Raw genomic sequence first — 18,998 nt, 5'->3', positions numbered from 1 at the left:
ATGTAGCACCCACACTCAGTGTAAGAAGGAATTCTTTATTGTTTAGACAATCAGGTAATAAGTTTGTCTGCAAACTGCAAATGTTATTTGTGTGTTAAGTGGAAAAGTTTTTACCTACTCAGAATTATCTATTTAAATTCTATTTAAAGTCCAAGAATTTCAAGTCATTTGTGTGTAGCATTGAACATGGATTGCATGCCTTCTGAATAAAAAAAATAAAATATGCAATCTATATACTGTAAATGACTGAGCTCCTAATTTGTAATTTAAGGTCATTTGTTATGTTAATGTGGCACCTATAGAAATGTGGTTGTCATTTGTCAACTTCACAAGTCCTTTGAAAGAATAAACTCCTATATTTCCTACTTTTTTACACTTTTCGGTTTGGGAAGGCAGTGTGCAAAGTACAAAAAATGGGCTTCCTTAAATTGCTCTGTGCTTTCGGAGTTAAGAGAACTGTGGCTGAGCCAATAAATAGAGATCTGCCTTTGTGCAGCAGCTCTGCATTCATGAGGAGCATCAGGGAAGAGTCATGTAGGAGTCCCCCCTCCCTTACCCACAAAATATTGTGTCATTCAGATAAGCATATTAGAGAGCAGCAGAGGATGAGGCTGCAATGCTGCCCACATCCAGCGCCGGAATGTGCCCCCTGAAAGTGTGGCCTGCACCTTGTGTTAGATTTTTTTACCAGCATGAGGTTGCAGAGTGCAGCAAGACAAAGGGGAAGAAGTGCTGCCTGAAAGAGTATACTCTTGCCCCTTTTTGCCCTTCTTCCCCATCTTTGTTAACTACCATTTTGTCAAACAGAATTTCATTCATAGATTTCCTTGGTACCTTTAGCAGTATTTTTCAGGATAATCTTTGGTTTTTTTTCCTTTATTCTGTAGCCTGTGCTTAGCTGTACCTCAGAATAACTCCAATAACTGCCTGCAAAGCAACATGTTCAAAATACGTTCAATGAAGTGCGCAGTGTGTAATGAGAATCTCAAAAATATCCTTGTTTTATCGTTTGGAATTCTACTTTTGTATACAGCTTACATGGGACTTCAGACTTTACAGGTAAAGCTTGTGCTTCCAACACCTCTATAGATATCATGAGAAGTCTCAAATTTAAAGCTAAGAATGCAAGATTTTTAATACTGTGCAGCTCCAGGGGCAGATTCATAACTAGGCATCCCTAGGTTATAGCCAAGTGAGCCAGGTTGAAGAGGGGGCCTATTGTACTTGCCTTATTTTTTTCATTTGTGCAGCTGCTGCCCAATGCCAGACGCATGACTCACACTGGGTACCTGGCTGATGGCTGCCTGCAGGGAGAAAAAGCAGAAGAAATGTAGCGCGTATGTCCGTGCAGGAAGAAGAAGCAGAAGTCAAGTGGCTTGTGTGTCCATGCACCCTGACATTGCATCTCATTTTATACATGTCCCTGTACAGATGTACACACCACTCTTCTCCTTCTTCTTCTCCCTGCAGGCAGACACCAGCCATATAATGCGTATGTAAACAAGTACATTACATTTTAATAATAATTGAATGGGCCAGCGCCCCTGATCACTAGATTTATCACTAGAATTATTACTAAGACAGAAAGGAACTTTTGGAATTCTACTTTTGTATACAAAAAATAGAAGGACTTAGACAGCAGCATAAATAAAAATAGAAGGGGGGCCATTAAAGGCGTCCGAGCAAAACCTACGTTTAAGGCTGAATCAGCAGGTGGTGTAGAATTTCTATTGTTTCTACCTCCATATCTGATGATTCAACCCTTAACATCAATAGGGGAAACTAAGTAACCAATGGTCGCAGGAATGATCGTTATTGCTACATGTATGGCCACCTTAAGGGCTGTGGCACACATTGAGATTAGTTGCCTGCGACAAATCTCCCTTGTCGCGGGCGACTAATCTTCCCGATATGACACCCCACCAGTGAGAATGTAGATCGCCGGTGGGATGGCATATGCGGTGTGGTGATTTGCAGAAATCGCCAAAGTTTCCTCTTGAGGCACTAAGACACAGAGAGCAACTTGTAGCAGCTACTCGCAGCTACAAAAATAAACAATGCTGATAATTTACTGATAATTGTCTCTAGGTGTGTTTTAGCTGTGGCAATTTTCAGTATTGTCTATGGCAGGGTATTTCTGGCATTTTGTAGCGATGACAAGTAGCTGCTACTAAGTAGCTCTGTGGGTCTTAGCCCTTAAATGGAACTTCAAGGTAATACATGGTGCATTCTGGTATAGGAATTTCATGAATGGAGAGGTAGACTAAAAGTGTGGGGGCTAGGTGGCTGTCCATGCATTCTTTTTGGAGGGAATGCACTTGACTTGATGCTTATATTTGCCACATCAGAGAGTAACAATTATTAAGAAATAGCACTGTACATTTAACACTTTTTTTCATTATATGTGTATATGTCCCCAATGCTATCATATCCTGCAATGTTCTCATTGTTTCTCTCCACCTTCTTTGCACACAGAGCAGTCTCAATAAAATTGAAGGACTTGGTGTCGCATCATTGAGTGTCATGTATGTTTCCCTCAGTATTTCATCATTGTTGCTACCTCCTCTGCTCATAAAGAGAATTGGGTGCAAGTGGACCATTGTATTGTCCATGTTCTGTTTTATTTCCTATAGTTTGTGCAACTTCTATGCAAGCTGGTAAGACTGTATTCATTTTCATATAATATACATTAACAAATTAAGCTGCTTTCTTCAATGAAAACGTATAGGGGTAATTCACCTCACAGAAGTAAGATAGTATGCAAAGTGGAAACCCCACACATAAAAAATGATTTCTTCCAGTATCAGTGATCTTTCAGATCAAGGCTTAAAGGTGTGGTCCACCTTTAAATTAACTTTTAATATGTTATAGAATGGCTAATTCTAAACAACATTTCACGTTGCCTTCATTATTTATTTTTTATAGTTTATGAATTATTTGCCTTCTTCATCTGATTCTTTCCAGCTTTCAATTGGGGGTCACTGACCCCAGAAGCCAAAAAACTTTTGCTCTGTGAGGCTACAATTTTATTGTTATTGTTACTTTTTATTACTTATGTTTCTATTCAGGACCTCTTCTGTTTCTCATTCAAACCACTTCATGGTTGCTAAGGTAATTGGGACCCTAGCAACCAGATAGCTGCTAAAAATTTCAAACTTCAGAGTTGCTGAACAAAAAGTGAAATCATTAAAAATCTCAAAATAATAAAAAAGTAAGACTAATTGCAAATTGTCTCAGAATATTACTCTCTAAAAGTAAAGTCAAAGGTGAACAATAAATATGCATATAATTGTTGCCTTGTACAGAAGGCCCCACATATTATTGAGTAAACTCAATTACACCTTTACACTTAAGAAAAATTTATGAAACAACCTATAATTACTATTATTATTAACATTCATTTATACAGCGCCAACATATTCCGCAGCGCTGTACAATAAGTGGGTTACATACATTGGACATACAGAGTAACATATAAAGCAATCAATAACCAATACAAGAGGTGAAGAGGGCCCTGCCCAAAAGAGCTTACAATCTACTATAATGGGTTCAATGGTTAGTTACACTCTAGTGTAAGTGTATATGCAACCATGTAAAAAACATTTTGGTTCTGTTATGATTATATACTGTACTGAGTGCTATTCAAGTATATATCATAATAATATTTGGTTCTGATCACTTCAATTTCATGTTGTTATTGCCTGAGCCTTTCACATAAAAGAAATTATAAGAAAAATAAAAGAATACATTTTTTTCCAGGCCGACGTTGATTATTTCCTCTATACTTGTGGGACTAGGAGGAGGACCACTTTGGGCTGGCAAAAGTACTTATATTACAATCATTGGAAACAAATATGCAGAGACTTCTGGAAAACTAGCTAAAGATGTAGTGAACCAATATTTTGGCATTTTCTTTTTGATTTGTCAAACCTGTCGTGTTTGGGGAAACCTAATTTCATCTTTGATATTTAACCTATCACATAATTCAGGTATCATGAGCATTTAATTGTTAATAAAACAAAATCTGTAATCAACCAAATAAACTAATCATCTGTATTCTGCTTTTGTTTTTATTTTTGCTTTATCAGGAGGCCTTGATGCTCTCAATCAGACAGTCTGTGGAGCAGGCGACTGTCCAGTAGAGCAATCACAATCTGGGAATAGTACTGGCAGCCAGCCTTCAAAAACCATTCTCTACACTCTTCTGGGCTCCTATACCGGTTTGTTTTTATAAACCATTATGCCATTATCTAAGTTGCTGTACATGTTAATATTAAAACAAATAGTATTTTAATAATAAAAAAAGTTAAAAGCCCATCAGCATTAACTATTCCAATTAACTTTTAGTCAAGGGTTATAAACCATATAAGACATTGCTAGACAAACAGATTGCAGGCTGTTCTCACCTTCTGTATTTAGAACAGTGTATGATGAGAAGACGTTTTATGGTAGATATAAAGTTATTTCAGATAATTCTAAATATAACAGGGGGCTCTATGGTAGACTGGTGCTTAAAGGGCCAGTAACAGTAAAGAATAAAAGGGCCTTATATAGTTTTAAATGTGGAATTCTATTACTTTGAACTTGTGGAATACTTTTTTATGATACTGTATTTGAAAATAGGCTCTTTTGTAATAATCGAGGCTGCCAGTCCCACCATGCCTGTTTTGTTGTGGCTGCAGAGGTTGCACTTTGAAAATATGTGTCTCAAACATTTTATTAGTAAAAAAGTAAAAAGTTTTAGGTAACCTCTAATGGGAGCTAATGGTGCACATACAACAGAAAATGTAACTGTCTGTTACCTGTCTCTTATTATAGGGAAACTATTGTAAAAATTAAAATAAAATATAAGCACAATCATACTGAAATAAAACATTTCCTAAATGTAATCATTTAAAAATTTAATGCCATTTCTGAAGGAAAGTATTTTGGTGGATTTTCTGTGCTGTAATGATTTATTTGAGTTAGCTCAAATACGTATGCTAGGAAAGGAGCCCCCCAAAAGATATATTAAATGTAACCATGCATTAAAATCTGACTCCCAGCACCTGCATAAAGAGAGAATGAAGAGAATGAAGTTAGTAAAGAGTTTCTTGGTTATTTCTGAAATGCTACTGAATTTTGAATTGATTATATGTAGAACGTTTCCTTTTTTTCAGTGAGATTAAACTTATATTAAATGTTAATTTTTGTGATCATAGAGGGTTAATCAGGGTTACCACCTCTGCTGGCTTTAGTCTAATGGCAGAGGTCAGGCAGTGATGTCACAGGGGACGGGCGGGGTGCAGTGATCGGCAACTGACTGATCACCCCGTCAATCTCAGTAAGTCCTGTCCGGTTTTCCTAATTTGGAAAACCAGCCATGAGGTTTTGACTCAGACAGTCCAAAAACTAGGCTGTCCATGTCAAAACCATACACGTGGCAACCCTAGGGTTAATGTAGCTCTTGTTTTGCTGGAGTTCCTGGTTGTTTGTTACTAATAAAAGATCTGCTTTTGTCCTTTTCTCTTTTAAGCCTGTGGAATTCTGGCCGTGCTGATGATCATTTTTTTTCTGGACAAGCCACACACAGAAAAACAGAATAGAGAAAATCAGAGTAAAACATCAGTTTGTTCAAATCTTTTAGCAAGCTTTAAGCAACTGCGAGATAAACGTCAGTGCCTCCTAATTCCACTGACGATGTTTAGTGGTTTTGAACAAGGTTTTATTGCCAGTGACTTCACAAAGGTACGATTAAAAACCATATACCAGTTTGGATGTATTCTAAAATATTTAAAAATATTATAGAAATATTGCCCTGAAAATCTAAACTTTTTTTTTATTTTTATAGTCTTATGTGACCTGCATTTTGGGACTGAAATATGTTGGATTTGTAATAATTTGTTTTGGAGTTACTAATTCAATTTGCGCAGCAGTATTTGGAAAACTTACCCAGTACACTGGCAGGATTCCTTTGTTTCTCCTTGGTAAGGCTTTTTATTCTTAAAATCTTATAGACTAAAATATATTGTCAGCATCTTGAGCAGGAATGCAATGTTATATGAATTTAAGTGGGACTCCACCAACAGTATTTCTAAGGAACATTTCTGTATATTACATGATTACAAATTTCAAATTATGTTACAGTTATTTTATATATGTATTTCTATTGAAAGTATAGGTATGGGATCCATTATCTGGAAACCCATTATCCACATTATCCAGAAAGTTCTGAATTACAGGAAGGCTATCTCCAATAGGGTTCATTTTAATTACATAATTCAAATACTTGAAAATTATTTCCCTTTTCTCTGTAATAAAAAAAAGTCCCATGTGATTTTTAGCAGAAAAAGTATAGAGGTCCAAATTACAGAAAGACCCCTTATCTGAAAAAAAAACCCAGGCCCCAAGCATTCTGCAAAATCAATCTCATACCTGTAGTATATGGTCAACTCTATTGTGTGTACCGCTCAGCATCCTTTAGCCCGGAATTCCCACAATACTTTGTATATTTATTTACTGGTCTGTTTAAAACAGAAAAAGCAAGGCATTGGGAGCTAGTGTCTGGGCTGGGGAACAATTGGATTCTTCCACATTGATGATTGAAAAAGTGCAGAGCATATAAAGGGAAAGACAGATAAAACAAATGACAGTTGAAAACAACTTTAAAAGACCTGGAAAGTTTTAATATTAAGTATATTGGGATAACAGGTCCCATACCTGTACTACATTTTGCTATAGGTATCAGACCCCTTATCCGGAAACCCATTATCCAGAAAGTTCCAAATTATGGAAAGGCCATCTCCCATAGACTCAATTTTAATCAAATAATTCACATTTTTAAAAATGGTTTCCTTTTTCTCTGTAATAATACAACAGCACCTTGTACTTGATACCAGCTAAGATAATAAATCCTTATTGGAGCCAAAACAATCCTATTGGATTTAATTACTGTTTAAATAATTTTTTAAGTAGACTTAAGGTAGGAGATCCAAATTATGGAAAGACTGGATAAAGGTTCCCATACCTGTACATTATTTGATACATGTCTCAGCAGTGGACCCTACTAAGCATGCTCTCCAAGATTTTCTAGGTTAGTAAATTGGATTACAGATCTCATATCACAGGAAGTAAAATGAAACAAATTTATTTTAAAACATACATTTAAAAAAAAAAAAAAAACTTGTAAAAAATAGACTATAAAAACATTGTTTGTGGCAGAAATAATTAACATTATACAATCTGCCTGAAAGCATTTAGGGGTATACTTATGATGCACTGTAAAAAGTGGAGTGAAACATTATCGGTGATGCTGCTCATAGCAGCCAATCAGATGCTTTTCTTTGGTTTTCAAACTGTTGAAATCTAATTGCTGATTGGTTGCCCTGGGAAACATCACCGGTAATGCTTCACTCCACTTTTTACACAGCATGATAAATATACCCCTTACTGTACATACCATCACAATTATTTAGGGTGTATAAAAATAACACAGTCTCTTTTGACACCTCTTCTACATGTTTCTTCTGACAGGAGCAGCTATAAATGTGGGCTGTATCATTGGATTCTTGACATGGAAACCTCACATTGGCAACTTTGCAGTGTTTTTCATAATGTCTGGACTCTGGGGAATTGCAGATGCAGTATGGCAGACATTACTAAGCTGTAAGTTAGACTGAAACAAACAGTAGCAAAATAAAATAATTAGAGCATATTTATATCTAGAATCTTGTAACCAGGTTGAATTTCATTGTACTAAACACACATATATAACCTATATATATTTAGTTGCTATACATGTAATGGCTATATTCAACTGCACTTTTAACGTTAACTACCCTTCCTCTACTGGATCTTATCTCATGTTTGCACCTCATGTCCATACTGCTGGTTAAATCTGCTTGTTGTTGCTTTTCCTGTAATGTTAATTTTCTAAGGAGAAAATGAGTGTGCTCTAACCAATCTGAGCAGCCTGCTTCCAGACAAAGGTCTGGGGTGTCTCTCTTGCAGGTCTGGACTGGGATTCAAAATAAGCCCTGGCATAAAAAAAGTCACGCAGTAGCAACGTTTCTTACATTTTTCACAAATTTTTCAGCAGAATGGGACAGATACGCTCATTACTACTGATTGGTTGCTATGGGTAACATCGCCAGTGATGTTGGCTTACCCACTATAATAAATATGCCCAAGTAGAACAGAATTGGCACACATGACACATAAACAGACAGTTGCTTTACCTAGGAGTGTAAGTAGGGTTACTACCAGCTTTTTCCCAACTGCAACTGCTAATGTTGGCATTGTTAAAAACTCCACAATAAAAAAATCTTCGGCACACCAGGGCCGCGCATGCGCAATCGTGAGTTCGCGCATGCGCGGGGGGAGGTTCACCGTTCGCGCATGCACAGGGGGGCGCGACAGAGAGGGGCGGCCTCGGGGCGCCCGGCCAACAAATCCGGCCCTGCATTCAATATACCTTTGTGAAGGGAAGAATCACACCAATATGCCAGCAATGCCTTTAACACATATATTTCAGAAACGAGTGGCACAAGCTTTCGGGGGATAACCCCTTCTTCAGGTGCATTTTACCAGTCTTTTAAATAGTTGTTACTGCTTGCACTCTGTAAAAGGTGCAGAGATTAATCCTTGTTTTGCTGGAGTAATCCAAAAATAGCAGTGAAGGATCAAACAAGAGTTAGGCTAATGGCACATGGGGGGATTAGTCGCCCATGGAAAAATCTCTCCACGTGCGACTAACCCCCATGAAAAGCCTTTCAACTGACAACTGAATCACCAGTGAAAAGCCATATGCATCTCTTTGTTTTCCAAAGCTGTGCAAAGTTTCCTTCTGCAGGAAAACGAAGCAACGCTTATGCCTTTCCACTGGAGATTCACTTTATTGCCAGTGGAAAGGCTTTTCAGGGAGATTAGTCACCCACGACCATTGCCCTTACTGTAGATTTACCAAAGATCATATAAGATATCCTGCAGGATTCCTAGATATTAAATCTTTTCTGGAATTTTAAAAGATCATTTAAACTAGTCTATTGATTTGTCTTGTTCTTATACAATATTTGTGATAAATGATCTGTGTGAATGAGCGCTTATGAATCTGCCCCAAGCAGGGGCATAACTACAGTGGAACCAGGGGGGGCCAGGAGTGTAGGGGGACAATAAGCCTAATTAATGGGCAATTTCAAAACACTTGCCAGTGTTTTGGGGCCCTAAATTGAATTTGCAGTGTGTCCCAGTCACATCTAGTTACGCTAGTTACCTGCTCTTTGTATTGCACCTGAACCACTATTAGGCTGAATCCAGGAAAATTATAACTCACAATAGTGCTTTTTTTCTTCCTTAACTACATGAGTTCTTTTTCCGCTTCCTTCTTCTATGTCAGAGAGCTCACTTATTGCCCCTCCCCTTTTCGGCAGCTGACAACTCCTGTAGCTGTTCCAGCCTCAGTAATAATACCCCTTGTAATTCTCCCCATTTGCTCTATTAAAGTTTTCCTTTAAGAGAATTCTCCTCGTGACTGTGCCACAATATTTAGTAGAATACTTCAAGATAATCTTTCTATTAAATGCATTCATTGTGTTTTTTCTTTCTTGCAGCTCTCTATGGTGTTTTGTTTGAAAAAAATAAAGAGGCAGCCTTTGCCAATTTCTCTCTCTGGGAATCTCTTGGATTCGCTATAGCCTTTGGATACAGCTCGTTTCTCTGTGTTTATGTAAAACTATACATATTAATGTGTGTGGTAGTGATTGGAATTTTACTTTATGGAACAGTGGAATATATTGAGCATACGCAACATAGAAATTTACCTAATGTTGCTGAAGAAGGACCAAAAGAAAATGAGGCCATCCCAGCCTAAACAGAGGTGCTCCCATAATTTCTGTGAAATGTTATTGTGTTATTTACAGATAAAACTATTTATTTTGTATATTATGTTCCTTTAATCTGGTAACAAAAAATTACATGTGTGTAACACATTACATACTGGAATACATTATTTATGTAATTTACTTTATACTGTATGTTATGCCTGTGCAAACAAGGTGTCATGAAGTACCTGCAATATTAATGCCAGTTGTCTACCATAGGTCAAGTCTTATTTAAATAAATGAGAAGCACCATGCATTGCCCTGCCCAGGAAATTGTTATGGTTCCCACTGATGCCAAAGGGAACCATATAACAGGACATGGTGTTGTTTCCTTTACTTTCTGGAATTGAAGCCCTCCCTTCTTTTTTATGGATTGCCACAAATTTTAAAATTAAAGTTTAAAGAAATAATTCTCATTGTTTCTTTTTTGCTTACTTGTAATCAATCACTGCCAGCCACTGCCTCTCCCACGTTGCTTACCAAGAAAAACTAAAGATGCCCACTTTGGAAGGCACGACCATCTTTATTTTTTAACAGCAAGTAAGCAGCGGAGTGGGGGTGGCTACGGCTACGGCTGGAGCGGTATGTGGGCAGGTGGCAGGGCCCAATGAGGTTGGGGCCCACTGGATTTTTGCCCGGTAGCCTGGTGGGCCAGTCCGGCCCTGTAATTAACAGCAATCAAATGCGAATCCTGTAAATCAGAGGAAAAGGAGATGAAGAGCTACTAGGGGCATTTTCAGAGGCACAGAAGTAGAATTTCTACCCTAATTTGTTGTTGTACTTAAGTCTCCTTTAAACATACAGTGAGCATATTTAAAGCAATTTATGGCTCAACCTTAAATATAAATTGTATCTTCAATTAGCATATACAATGACTTATTATACTATAATTTTATACACATCATGGCAAATAATGGCAATTAGTCAATACTACATATGTAGGGGGTGATGTAATACAAATTGTTATTGGAAAAGCATTTACAACAACATTGTTGTTTGCACAAACAATAGTCCTTTTAAGAGAATTTAATAAAGCAATTGCAAAATAATGTTTCCATTTAGGACTTCTATTACCTTCCCCCCATAGGCTATAGTATGTTTGTAGTCTTTTCAAATCTAACCGCTTAATATAGTACAATTGTTCGGAGTCTTGTAAGTTACATTTGGTAATAAAACAGTGGGCCTGCTGGTATCATGGCCTGTGGAAATTCAGCAGGCACTTAAACGAGGAAATATAAAGTATGCTAATACTTGCTTTCTATGGGCCTCCTATAAGGGTGGGAATCTGGTTTGTTTCCTAGGGCCCCTGCAGTTTTGCCTACAGATGACAACAGGTATTTCTTGTTCCAAATGTGCTGTCCATGTGATAACAAATAGATACTAATGGAAAAAGTACAGCCATATATTTATTAGCAGCCCGGAGGCCCCTGAAAATGAAGTTTAAGAATTGTCAGCCTTGCTGGTGAATGCTTTCCAGGGGGTTGGCCCAAAGTATCAGGATGGAACGGTAATTAGATTTGGATTGAGACAACTATATGGATGTGTTCATGCTTAGTAAGCAAATTTGCTGATATACTAAGTGGTCATGGGCCAGATTATACGAAAATAATGATGCGATACACAGCAGTCTGTGCAGGTTTTAGGCAGTCGGATGGCTGTAAATTACATTGGAAGGCAACACCTAGCCCACAAACCTCTAAACCTACCAAAAATAAAAATAAATAGGTTATTTTAATGTTGCAATATAAATCAACATTGCCACTAATTCCAGTGTCATTAATATAGGCTATTTGCATTAACCTGAATATGTTTGGCTGTCACATAACCAGCAAAATACACGATGAAGGTCAGAAATTAATGAACATTCAATATATGGACAAATACAAGCCCTTCCCAACCTAATAAACAAAGAAGTCTATTTTGCCTCTTTGTCTGTATTCCATAGGGCACACCATTCCTAAACACATTTTTTCAAAATCAAGCAAGATTTAGAAAAAGAATAGACACTTTTTCCTAACATTTATTAAATGAAATCTGATTTGAAATTAAATCTGACACATTTTAAAGGATTTAAGGTGGTAAATGGTTTGTTGTTGTCAGACAGGTTATTCCAGAAGCATGAGTCACAGTAGAAGAAAGTGGACTGAGCAGGATGGTATTACAAGTTATTTGCAGAATGAAAAGTGAAGGTTATGTTTTAGATGTCAGCAGGAATTAGCATGACACACGTTTATTTTGGCAACTTCACCATGGAGTACTTATAAAGTAATGGGTCAGCCAATTCTCTTCTGAAAATATGTTGTAGGCCTGGTATTTACTTTGTAAGGCAAAGCAGTCATTTAACTTATATGGCTTTCCTGGATGGTAAAAGTTGCAAAAGGACATGCAAATTCCATTTCGCTGGAAAATTTGCAAAAAATCCACAAAACACATTTGTTGCACGACTTATCGCCCACATCCTTTTTTTGTCGTCTTTTTTTATGCGACCGCACCCACTGTTGACACGTCCACGACTTTTTTGTGATGCGCAACGTCTGCAAATTTTCTCTGAAGTTTTGCTAAACAATTCGCCAATAGCAAAATTTGCAAATTTGCTGCGAATCCATACCTGCCGAAAAATTTTGCTCATCAATACATGTAAACACCTTATATAAGATTTTATATAGATTGTAAGCTCTGTGGGGCAGGGACCTCCATCCTCTTGTGTCTTTGACTCTTATTTTACTCTTATCTTATTGCAACTATATCTTTTATTTATTTGTGTTTATTGTAATACTTTGTATTTATCTATTATCTTAATAACCCCTATTAATGTATTCTACTGTACAGCGCTGTGTACATAAGTAGCGCTTTATAAATAAAGATATACATACATATAAGTTGGGCACATCTCCCCCACCCAAACCACACCATTTGTATTGCTTACAGTATTTCCTCTCCACTTGCAAGTACCATCACATTTCATCCAGTGCCCATTTTTCAGTGATATTTACATCTGCAAGCAGCACATGTGCACTGTTCATACAATGAAGAATGCAGGCTTACACAGGCAAAACTTACTTCACTAAAAAGTTCTGCTTGGATTGAGCACTGTGATGGTTAAGCAACTCAGAAGAGGAGATTAGAAGAAAAAAACATGTTTCTCCAGCAGAGTGCATAGCTAGAGCAGAGTTTTTTATGGAAACCAGCAGTACCATCTGTTCATTGGCTGCTAGACTGGAGGGTGTGTTTGGTAACCTCAGTTGATAACAACTAAGCATGCTCAGTTAGCCAAGAGCCAAAGTCAGTTCCTAAGAGAGGGGGTTGAGTGGGTTAGAGGAGGAGAAGGAATCCTTTTGAACAACCAGCGTGGCAGGTATTTAAACATTTCAAAGAGGCTGATAAAACTTTTCTGTGGGGGTTTACATATCCTTTAAAGCTGCTAAATATAATAGAGAATGACATGGAAACATTTCTAGCCTGTGTAATATTTACAAAGAGACAACTAAAGAAATATGTTTTGGTATAGAGTAAATATCAGGCAGTGTTAACCTTGTATCACGTTTTATCTCCTCAGAGCTAAGGCTTACACATCCCAGGAATGACAGACTTCCAGAGCTTGGAACCAGGGAAGAGTTTATGCATAGCTTATGTCAAAAGCAGCACCACCAAACACATAAGAACACCTGCCATACACACCACTATGTACACAGATGAGCAGGGCTGTCTTGACAAAATATTGTTGCTAAGGGAAAACTGAAACATTGGGCCCCCAAAATATGCACTGCACTTAGCTTAGTGCCAATATTATTAGGTCCTTTGCCACAACTTTTATAGAAGCAAACTGCAGCAAGAGCCAGTGTGGCCCTTCAGCCTGCATGGATGAATTATAAGCACTGAACAAAGAAAACCCTGGAGGGAATTATTTGGAATTAGAAAACCAATGTATAGATAGGTAATAAACCTTTCTATTTTTGCATTTACATTTTGCTCACAATTCTTTTAATCCTAGGAGTGCTGTCCTTGTTCCAGTATATATATATATATATATATATATATAGCAGCAGCAAACCCAGGGTGGCACTCTGCTTCAGCTCTTAGCTCGGGTGCAAGGTAAATGATTTAAATATCCAAAAAAGACCAGCAACACCGAGTTATATTCCAAAAACAATCAATTGTGTATTAAAAACAGCCAACGTTACGTTTTGGTCCCCATTGGGACTTTTCCCAAGGCAACCATGCTAACCAACTATTTATCCATAGTGAACCAGCAAATAGGAAGTGACATCAGTGCACACATGCCATAAAGCCATAAAGTGACTATAGCAGTAAAGCATGTATATATATACAGTATATATATATATATATATATATATATGCACTGAGGTTTGTTTGAAGGTGTTGAAGTAGATGGGCTTTGGTCTTTTTTCAACCCAACTCAACTATATAATATGTAGTAGCAAAGTAGTGAATTTATTTGTAAAGATAAATCTGCTGAATGCAACCAAACCTTCTTGATATATACATTCACACATAAGCAAACTTTTTAATTACAAAGTGTATCATACTTCGGGTATACAAAAAACATGAAAGACATTTATCCTATTTAGCAGTAAAATACTTGCATTCTATTTGGCTCATACTTATTAATCCCTGGGACCTTGCATGGCATCCATCCCTGTAAGAGTGGAGCTTATTCCTATAAAATGTATAAGAGTAAAGTAAACATAACAATTGTATTACTGTAGGCTGAGAGTGCATTATATAGAAAGTTTTTCAATGCCTTCTAATTTTTTTCTTACATTTCCATCTCCTAAGTCTTAAAGATAAGATACAGATTCAATTGACTTGCCAATAGCTGTTAGCTTACTGGGCGTTTCCAACTTATTTTATTTAACTTTGACAAAGGTAGGTCCCTGACAATTGTAAAAAAAAAAAAGGCAACAGGTGGAAGGAAAGGAGGGGTAGAGCATTCTCGAAATGTTTGCTTTATTGTAGCAGAATTGAACAATACAAGTTCTTCAGCATTTTCTTGTCATTTAGCTTACAGCAAAATACCTCCTTGTGGGCCTGAGCTTTGAATTTTGTTTGTGAATTTTGTTTGTTTCAAAGCTCGGATCTTGCAGCTCCCATACAGCACACAGATTTCCAAGCTGCTTCACAGAAAGATCCAATATGCCTTACATCTATCAAGATCCAAGTCTTAAAGAAAGCATTGCCCAGCAAACACCACGAAGCATTCATTCATCTGGGAAAACCTACGAGCAGCTCAAAAATGACTGCCTCAGAAAAGGGGTTTTGTTTGAAGATGTTGATTTCCCTGCAAATGATTCATCCCTATTCTACAGTGAAAAACCCAGTGTTCCTTTTGTGTGGAAAAGACCCAAGGTAAGATAAGATCTTAGTATTGCATTTATTTAAAGGAATTGTAAATGCAAAAATAAAATGTTGCCTTGCAATTGCCTTTACTGTTGGTTCTGACTACATGTAAATTAAGCTGTTACCTTCTCTGTCAGCCAAGACAGGTGTGTTTGACAGAGATCATCCCAGCCTGTGTGGGAACTAAAGTCTTGGCTGGAGGGGAGCTGAGTAGTCAGGTAGTCAGGACCAGCAGCACAGAGAATAGCCGAAACAGACAGATAATTATTTAGTGGTAGAAATATATTTTCATTCATTATAACATCACTTTTTTGACTGCTTTCCACAACAGCTGTTTGTTTGCTTGGGTGGCCATGTGATCATTAAGCAGCTGACTTCTGCTGCAATGTCTGTTATTGGTGTAGTTTGGGAATCAAAATGCATACAAAATTACCACTTTATAAGAACCTTGAACATAAAACCTGAAAGGCAGGGTCGGGTGGGCCCCGGCGGCCCAGACCCGCCCCTTGCTGCACTCCCTCTGCCCGACCGCTCCTCCCGACGCGTTAAATTTACGCACGGTCAGGGGAGGAAGCCGGGTGGGGGCCCCTAAGGACGTGGCCAGTGGGGCGGGAGCCCCGGTGGGCCCTGCACCCCCCAGTCCGACCCTGCTGAAAGGTGCCAGCAGGAGTTAACTGGCTAGGATTATTGAAGCTGCAGCTTCCCTGTAAATAAAAAACACTGCACAGTTTTTGATTATAGCGGAATGCAGAATGAAGCAGCAATAGCTTACTACAAGTTTTAACTATCCCTTCTGCTTTTATGTGAATTCATCTCTCACAATATATATTGGGATATGCAGTTAGAGACACCAGTGCGGAAAGAACTATGCCTCCATAGTAGATCAGTATGGCAAGGGGGGGAAGATGAAGGTTAGAACAGCTGAATGGTGGTATTCGGGTTGGCTTAACTGCGAATCTCACCGTACTCCTCACAAACTTCTCATATTCTTACAGCAGAGATAAACATGTTCGATTATAAATGTATATTGGGATTACTCTCTGCAGGTCACTTCCCAATTACATTAATAGGATCTGTCACAGACCTACTGCACAGAAACATGCACAGAAAGCTTTCAGACAATAATGGCTTTGCAGGGTGTCCTTCTGGGCTTACCATTGACGTCAGTAAGAAGACACCCATAGCAAGAAACTGTCATTTTAATCAGTGTTACAAGTAACAGGGATCAAAATGCTACATGGGCTATAGCACTAACACAAAGAGACTATAACTAAGAATATAGTCAGGCTTCTTAAGCAAAGCTAACACTGCAAGCAGAGTCAGTAGCACTGTCACGGAAGTCAGGGGGAAAAGCAAAAAGGAAAACAGTTATACAATTATCTTGGAATAATACTATTTTAAGGAAAATAAAAATAAAGGTGTAGGGATGATTTAAACTGACACAACCCCCTCCCTTTCTCCAGGACTATAGCCTTTATGTCTCTGTCATTCATAACTAAAATGTTACTTTTAGCTTTACCGAAGGGGAAACTATGTATTCACCATTCCTACGCACTTGTAAAGCAAATGGCAGATGCTATTCCCTGTTCTGGGCTCTGATTACTATTCTTGTTATGGTTTGTGGAGGTAATCCCCAGGGCACTTTGAACACCATTGTTCTCTAACATGCTTATCCTTTTTAAAGTAATAACTTGTTCATTTGCCTTTATATGATTCTTTGTATTTCCAACCTCTCTTTCAGCATAAATGTATAAACATTGGTTTTTAATGTTTTTTGTTTATTGATTTCAAGACATCTATATACAGCTTCGTAACCATAAAACTTGTGCTGCAAATGTACTTTCTCTGTAAATTTAACTTAAAAAAATCATACTTTATTTTGATTTGAAAGGATCAATGGTTTGTTATTTTGCTTTACCTTAAGGCTCCTGCCACACAGGACAGATTCTTGGCAAAAAAATGTATGATTTTGTGTCTGTCAGTGCAGCTACATAAGCTTATAGGAACTGATCCACTTCTCTCCACCTGCCTACAAAACACAGGAGGATAGAAGTTTGCCCTAACCCTTCAAGGGAGTTTATAATACAAGGGGGTTTTCTGTGCATTTGTATCTTAAATTATTATCGTATCCTCTCACAATAGCTTCAAAGAAGTGGGGAAATTAAGAAAAGAATGTACTTTTGGATTTATTCCTTGCCTTTTTAAAGAGCAAGAAAAACAAAAAAAGCAGTCAGAATGTATGTTAAACACAAGACCTATTTTTTAAAGTTGAACAAGGTGGTATGCTTAATAACAGGCCCTAACTTAGAGAAGCACTGACCCTGGTCATTTAAGGAGCTATTATAACCTCACCATGTTATTCAGTATTCTAGACATTTCTTGTGTTCCAGCTTTAACAAAAATAACAAACTCCTGTGCCCAATGAAGGTACTAAGCATGATTAAAGTAAAGCACAGGTTGTTCTAAAAAGCATTCATTTGTAGGCTTTATATCTGACCCCCTCCATTGCCATAGGGAACCAAATACTGAATATGGATGGTAAAGCTGAACTTACTGTTAGGAGCTGCTGTACAGCTACAGTTCCTATAATTAAATGCAGGCTGATCTGGCACGTTAGTTGGTATAGTCTCCAAATAGGAGGTTGTTTATAGCCACACCAACATGCAGGACAGCATTCTTTGCTTAACAAGCCAGGAGCTGGAAATTATAAAGGGCCTATTCAATTGACCAAACATTGGATTAAGGACAGGTTGTTCAGGCTGTACATGTCGTGAAGTAAGATAAAGATTTCCAACACTCCGTGCCAAACATTATCTTAGATCTGACTGACATATTTTTGAGAGGGAGACTCCGACCTAGGGTCGTAAGAGGTTAGGGCTCTGTATTACAGTTAGCATGGGGAGTAGATCCTTTAGTAAGGGAAGGTGTTAGGTTTTCCTCTAGGGCAGTGCTGTCCAACTGGTGGCCTGCAACCCCAGTCTGTGTGCCCCCCCCCCCCCACCTGTCTGGCTGCTTTGATGGCTTGCCTTTGTGTAAACTTTAAATGGTATCAGTACTGAGATTAACTGGCCCCCTGCATGGTTCTCACCAAAGATTCAGGCTGTAATCCCCCTGTGTTGTTTAAACATGTAATCCCCTGTACAGTTCACACCTTTTAATCTCTGCATTGTTCACCCACTGCATTATTCAGGCTCAGCTGTAAGACCCACATTGTTTACCTCTTCATGCCTCAGACTGTAAGAGCAGTGCCAGCATTGTGTCACTGTATGTACTGCCTGCCCTATGCTGCCTTTGTGTATGGCACACACAGGCAGCTAAGGGCAGGCAGAGTATGGCACACACAGGTGAGGTAGTGCAGGCAGAGTGTAAGCAGTAATTAGCCTTTAATCAAGTCTCTTACTCCAGGAAACACAAAGGGTGCTGGGAGTTGTAAAAATCAACACTTTATTTCTTTCTTCACAAAAGTGAACACAAATGGAGCCCTTGTTCTTCAACCACAGACACACAGATCATAACACAACGGGATACAGCTTACAGTTACCCATGCCAGATAAGTGTAACAGTAGGCTTGCAAAATGTTTTCCCCAGGCAAGTTCACTTCCTGGTCCCTCCAGTGTTCCCTTCCACTCTCACCATCAGCCTCCAGTGCCTTCCTAGGGGTCCAGTCAACACTCCCCCCCCCCCCTTTACAGGGCTTAGCCCAAAACACCAGCCTTGCCAGGTGCTCTGCAGTGGAAGTCCAACACTGTTTCCACTACTTGCCGAATCCCAGAAGGCCTTCCT

The 18,998-nt window shown here is 38.3% G+C and overlaps 2 protein-coding genes across 2 annotated transcripts in view; both read left to right on the top strand.

The window, feature by feature from the left end:
• Positions 1-528: 528 nt before the first annotated feature.
• LOC100493251 (Calmodulin-independent bovine brain adenylate cyclase like) lies at positions 529-10,397 on the top strand. Its single transcript, XM_018094073.2, has 8 exons — positions 529-1,059; positions 2,476-2,657; positions 3,760-3,989; positions 4,089-4,220; positions 5,516-5,727; positions 5,831-5,966; positions 7,513-7,644; positions 9,588-10,397. The coding sequence occupies exons 1-8, from the start codon at positions 940-942 to the stop codon at positions 9,845-9,847; spliced, it is 1,404 nt and encodes a 467-aa protein (XP_017949562.1). The 5' UTR covers positions 529-939; the 3' UTR covers positions 9,848-10,397.
• A 4,473-nt stretch (positions 10,398-14,870) lies between these two features.
• Positions 14,871-18,998, top strand: part of capn9 (calpain 9) — a 34,363-nt gene continuing 30,235 nt past the window's right edge. The window contains exon 1 of the mRNA NM_001128011.1: positions 14,871-15,224. Within this exon, the coding sequence (NP_001121483.1) occupies positions 15,012-15,224 (213 nt within the window). The 5' untranslated portion in view covers positions 14,871-15,011. The remainder of the gene's footprint in view (positions 15,225-18,998) is intronic.

Source organism: Xenopus tropicalis, chromosome 5 (genome assembly GCF_000004195.4).
Source record: "Xenopus tropicalis strain Nigerian chromosome 5, UCB_Xtro_10.0, whole genome shotgun sequence".
NCBI lineage: Eukaryota > Metazoa > Chordata > Amphibia > Anura > Pipidae > Xenopus > Xenopus tropicalis.
The sequence above is the reverse complement of the archived record's forward strand: the minus strand, read 5'-3'. Positions and strand labels throughout refer to the sequence as shown.

Coding starts and splice junctions, on each gene's coding strand:
- LOC100493251 (XM_018094073.2), top strand. CDS start 940: ATGTTCAAAATACGTTCAATGAAGTGCGCAGTGTGTAATGAGAATCTC. Junction 3,990..4,088: donor TAACCTATCACATAATTCAG/GTATCATGAGCA, acceptor TTGCTTTATCAG/GAGGCCTTGATGCTCTCAAT. Junction 5,967..7,512: donor GATTCCTTTGTTTCTCCTTG/GTAAGGCTTTTT, acceptor TTCTTCTGACAG/GAGCAGCTATAAATGTGGGC.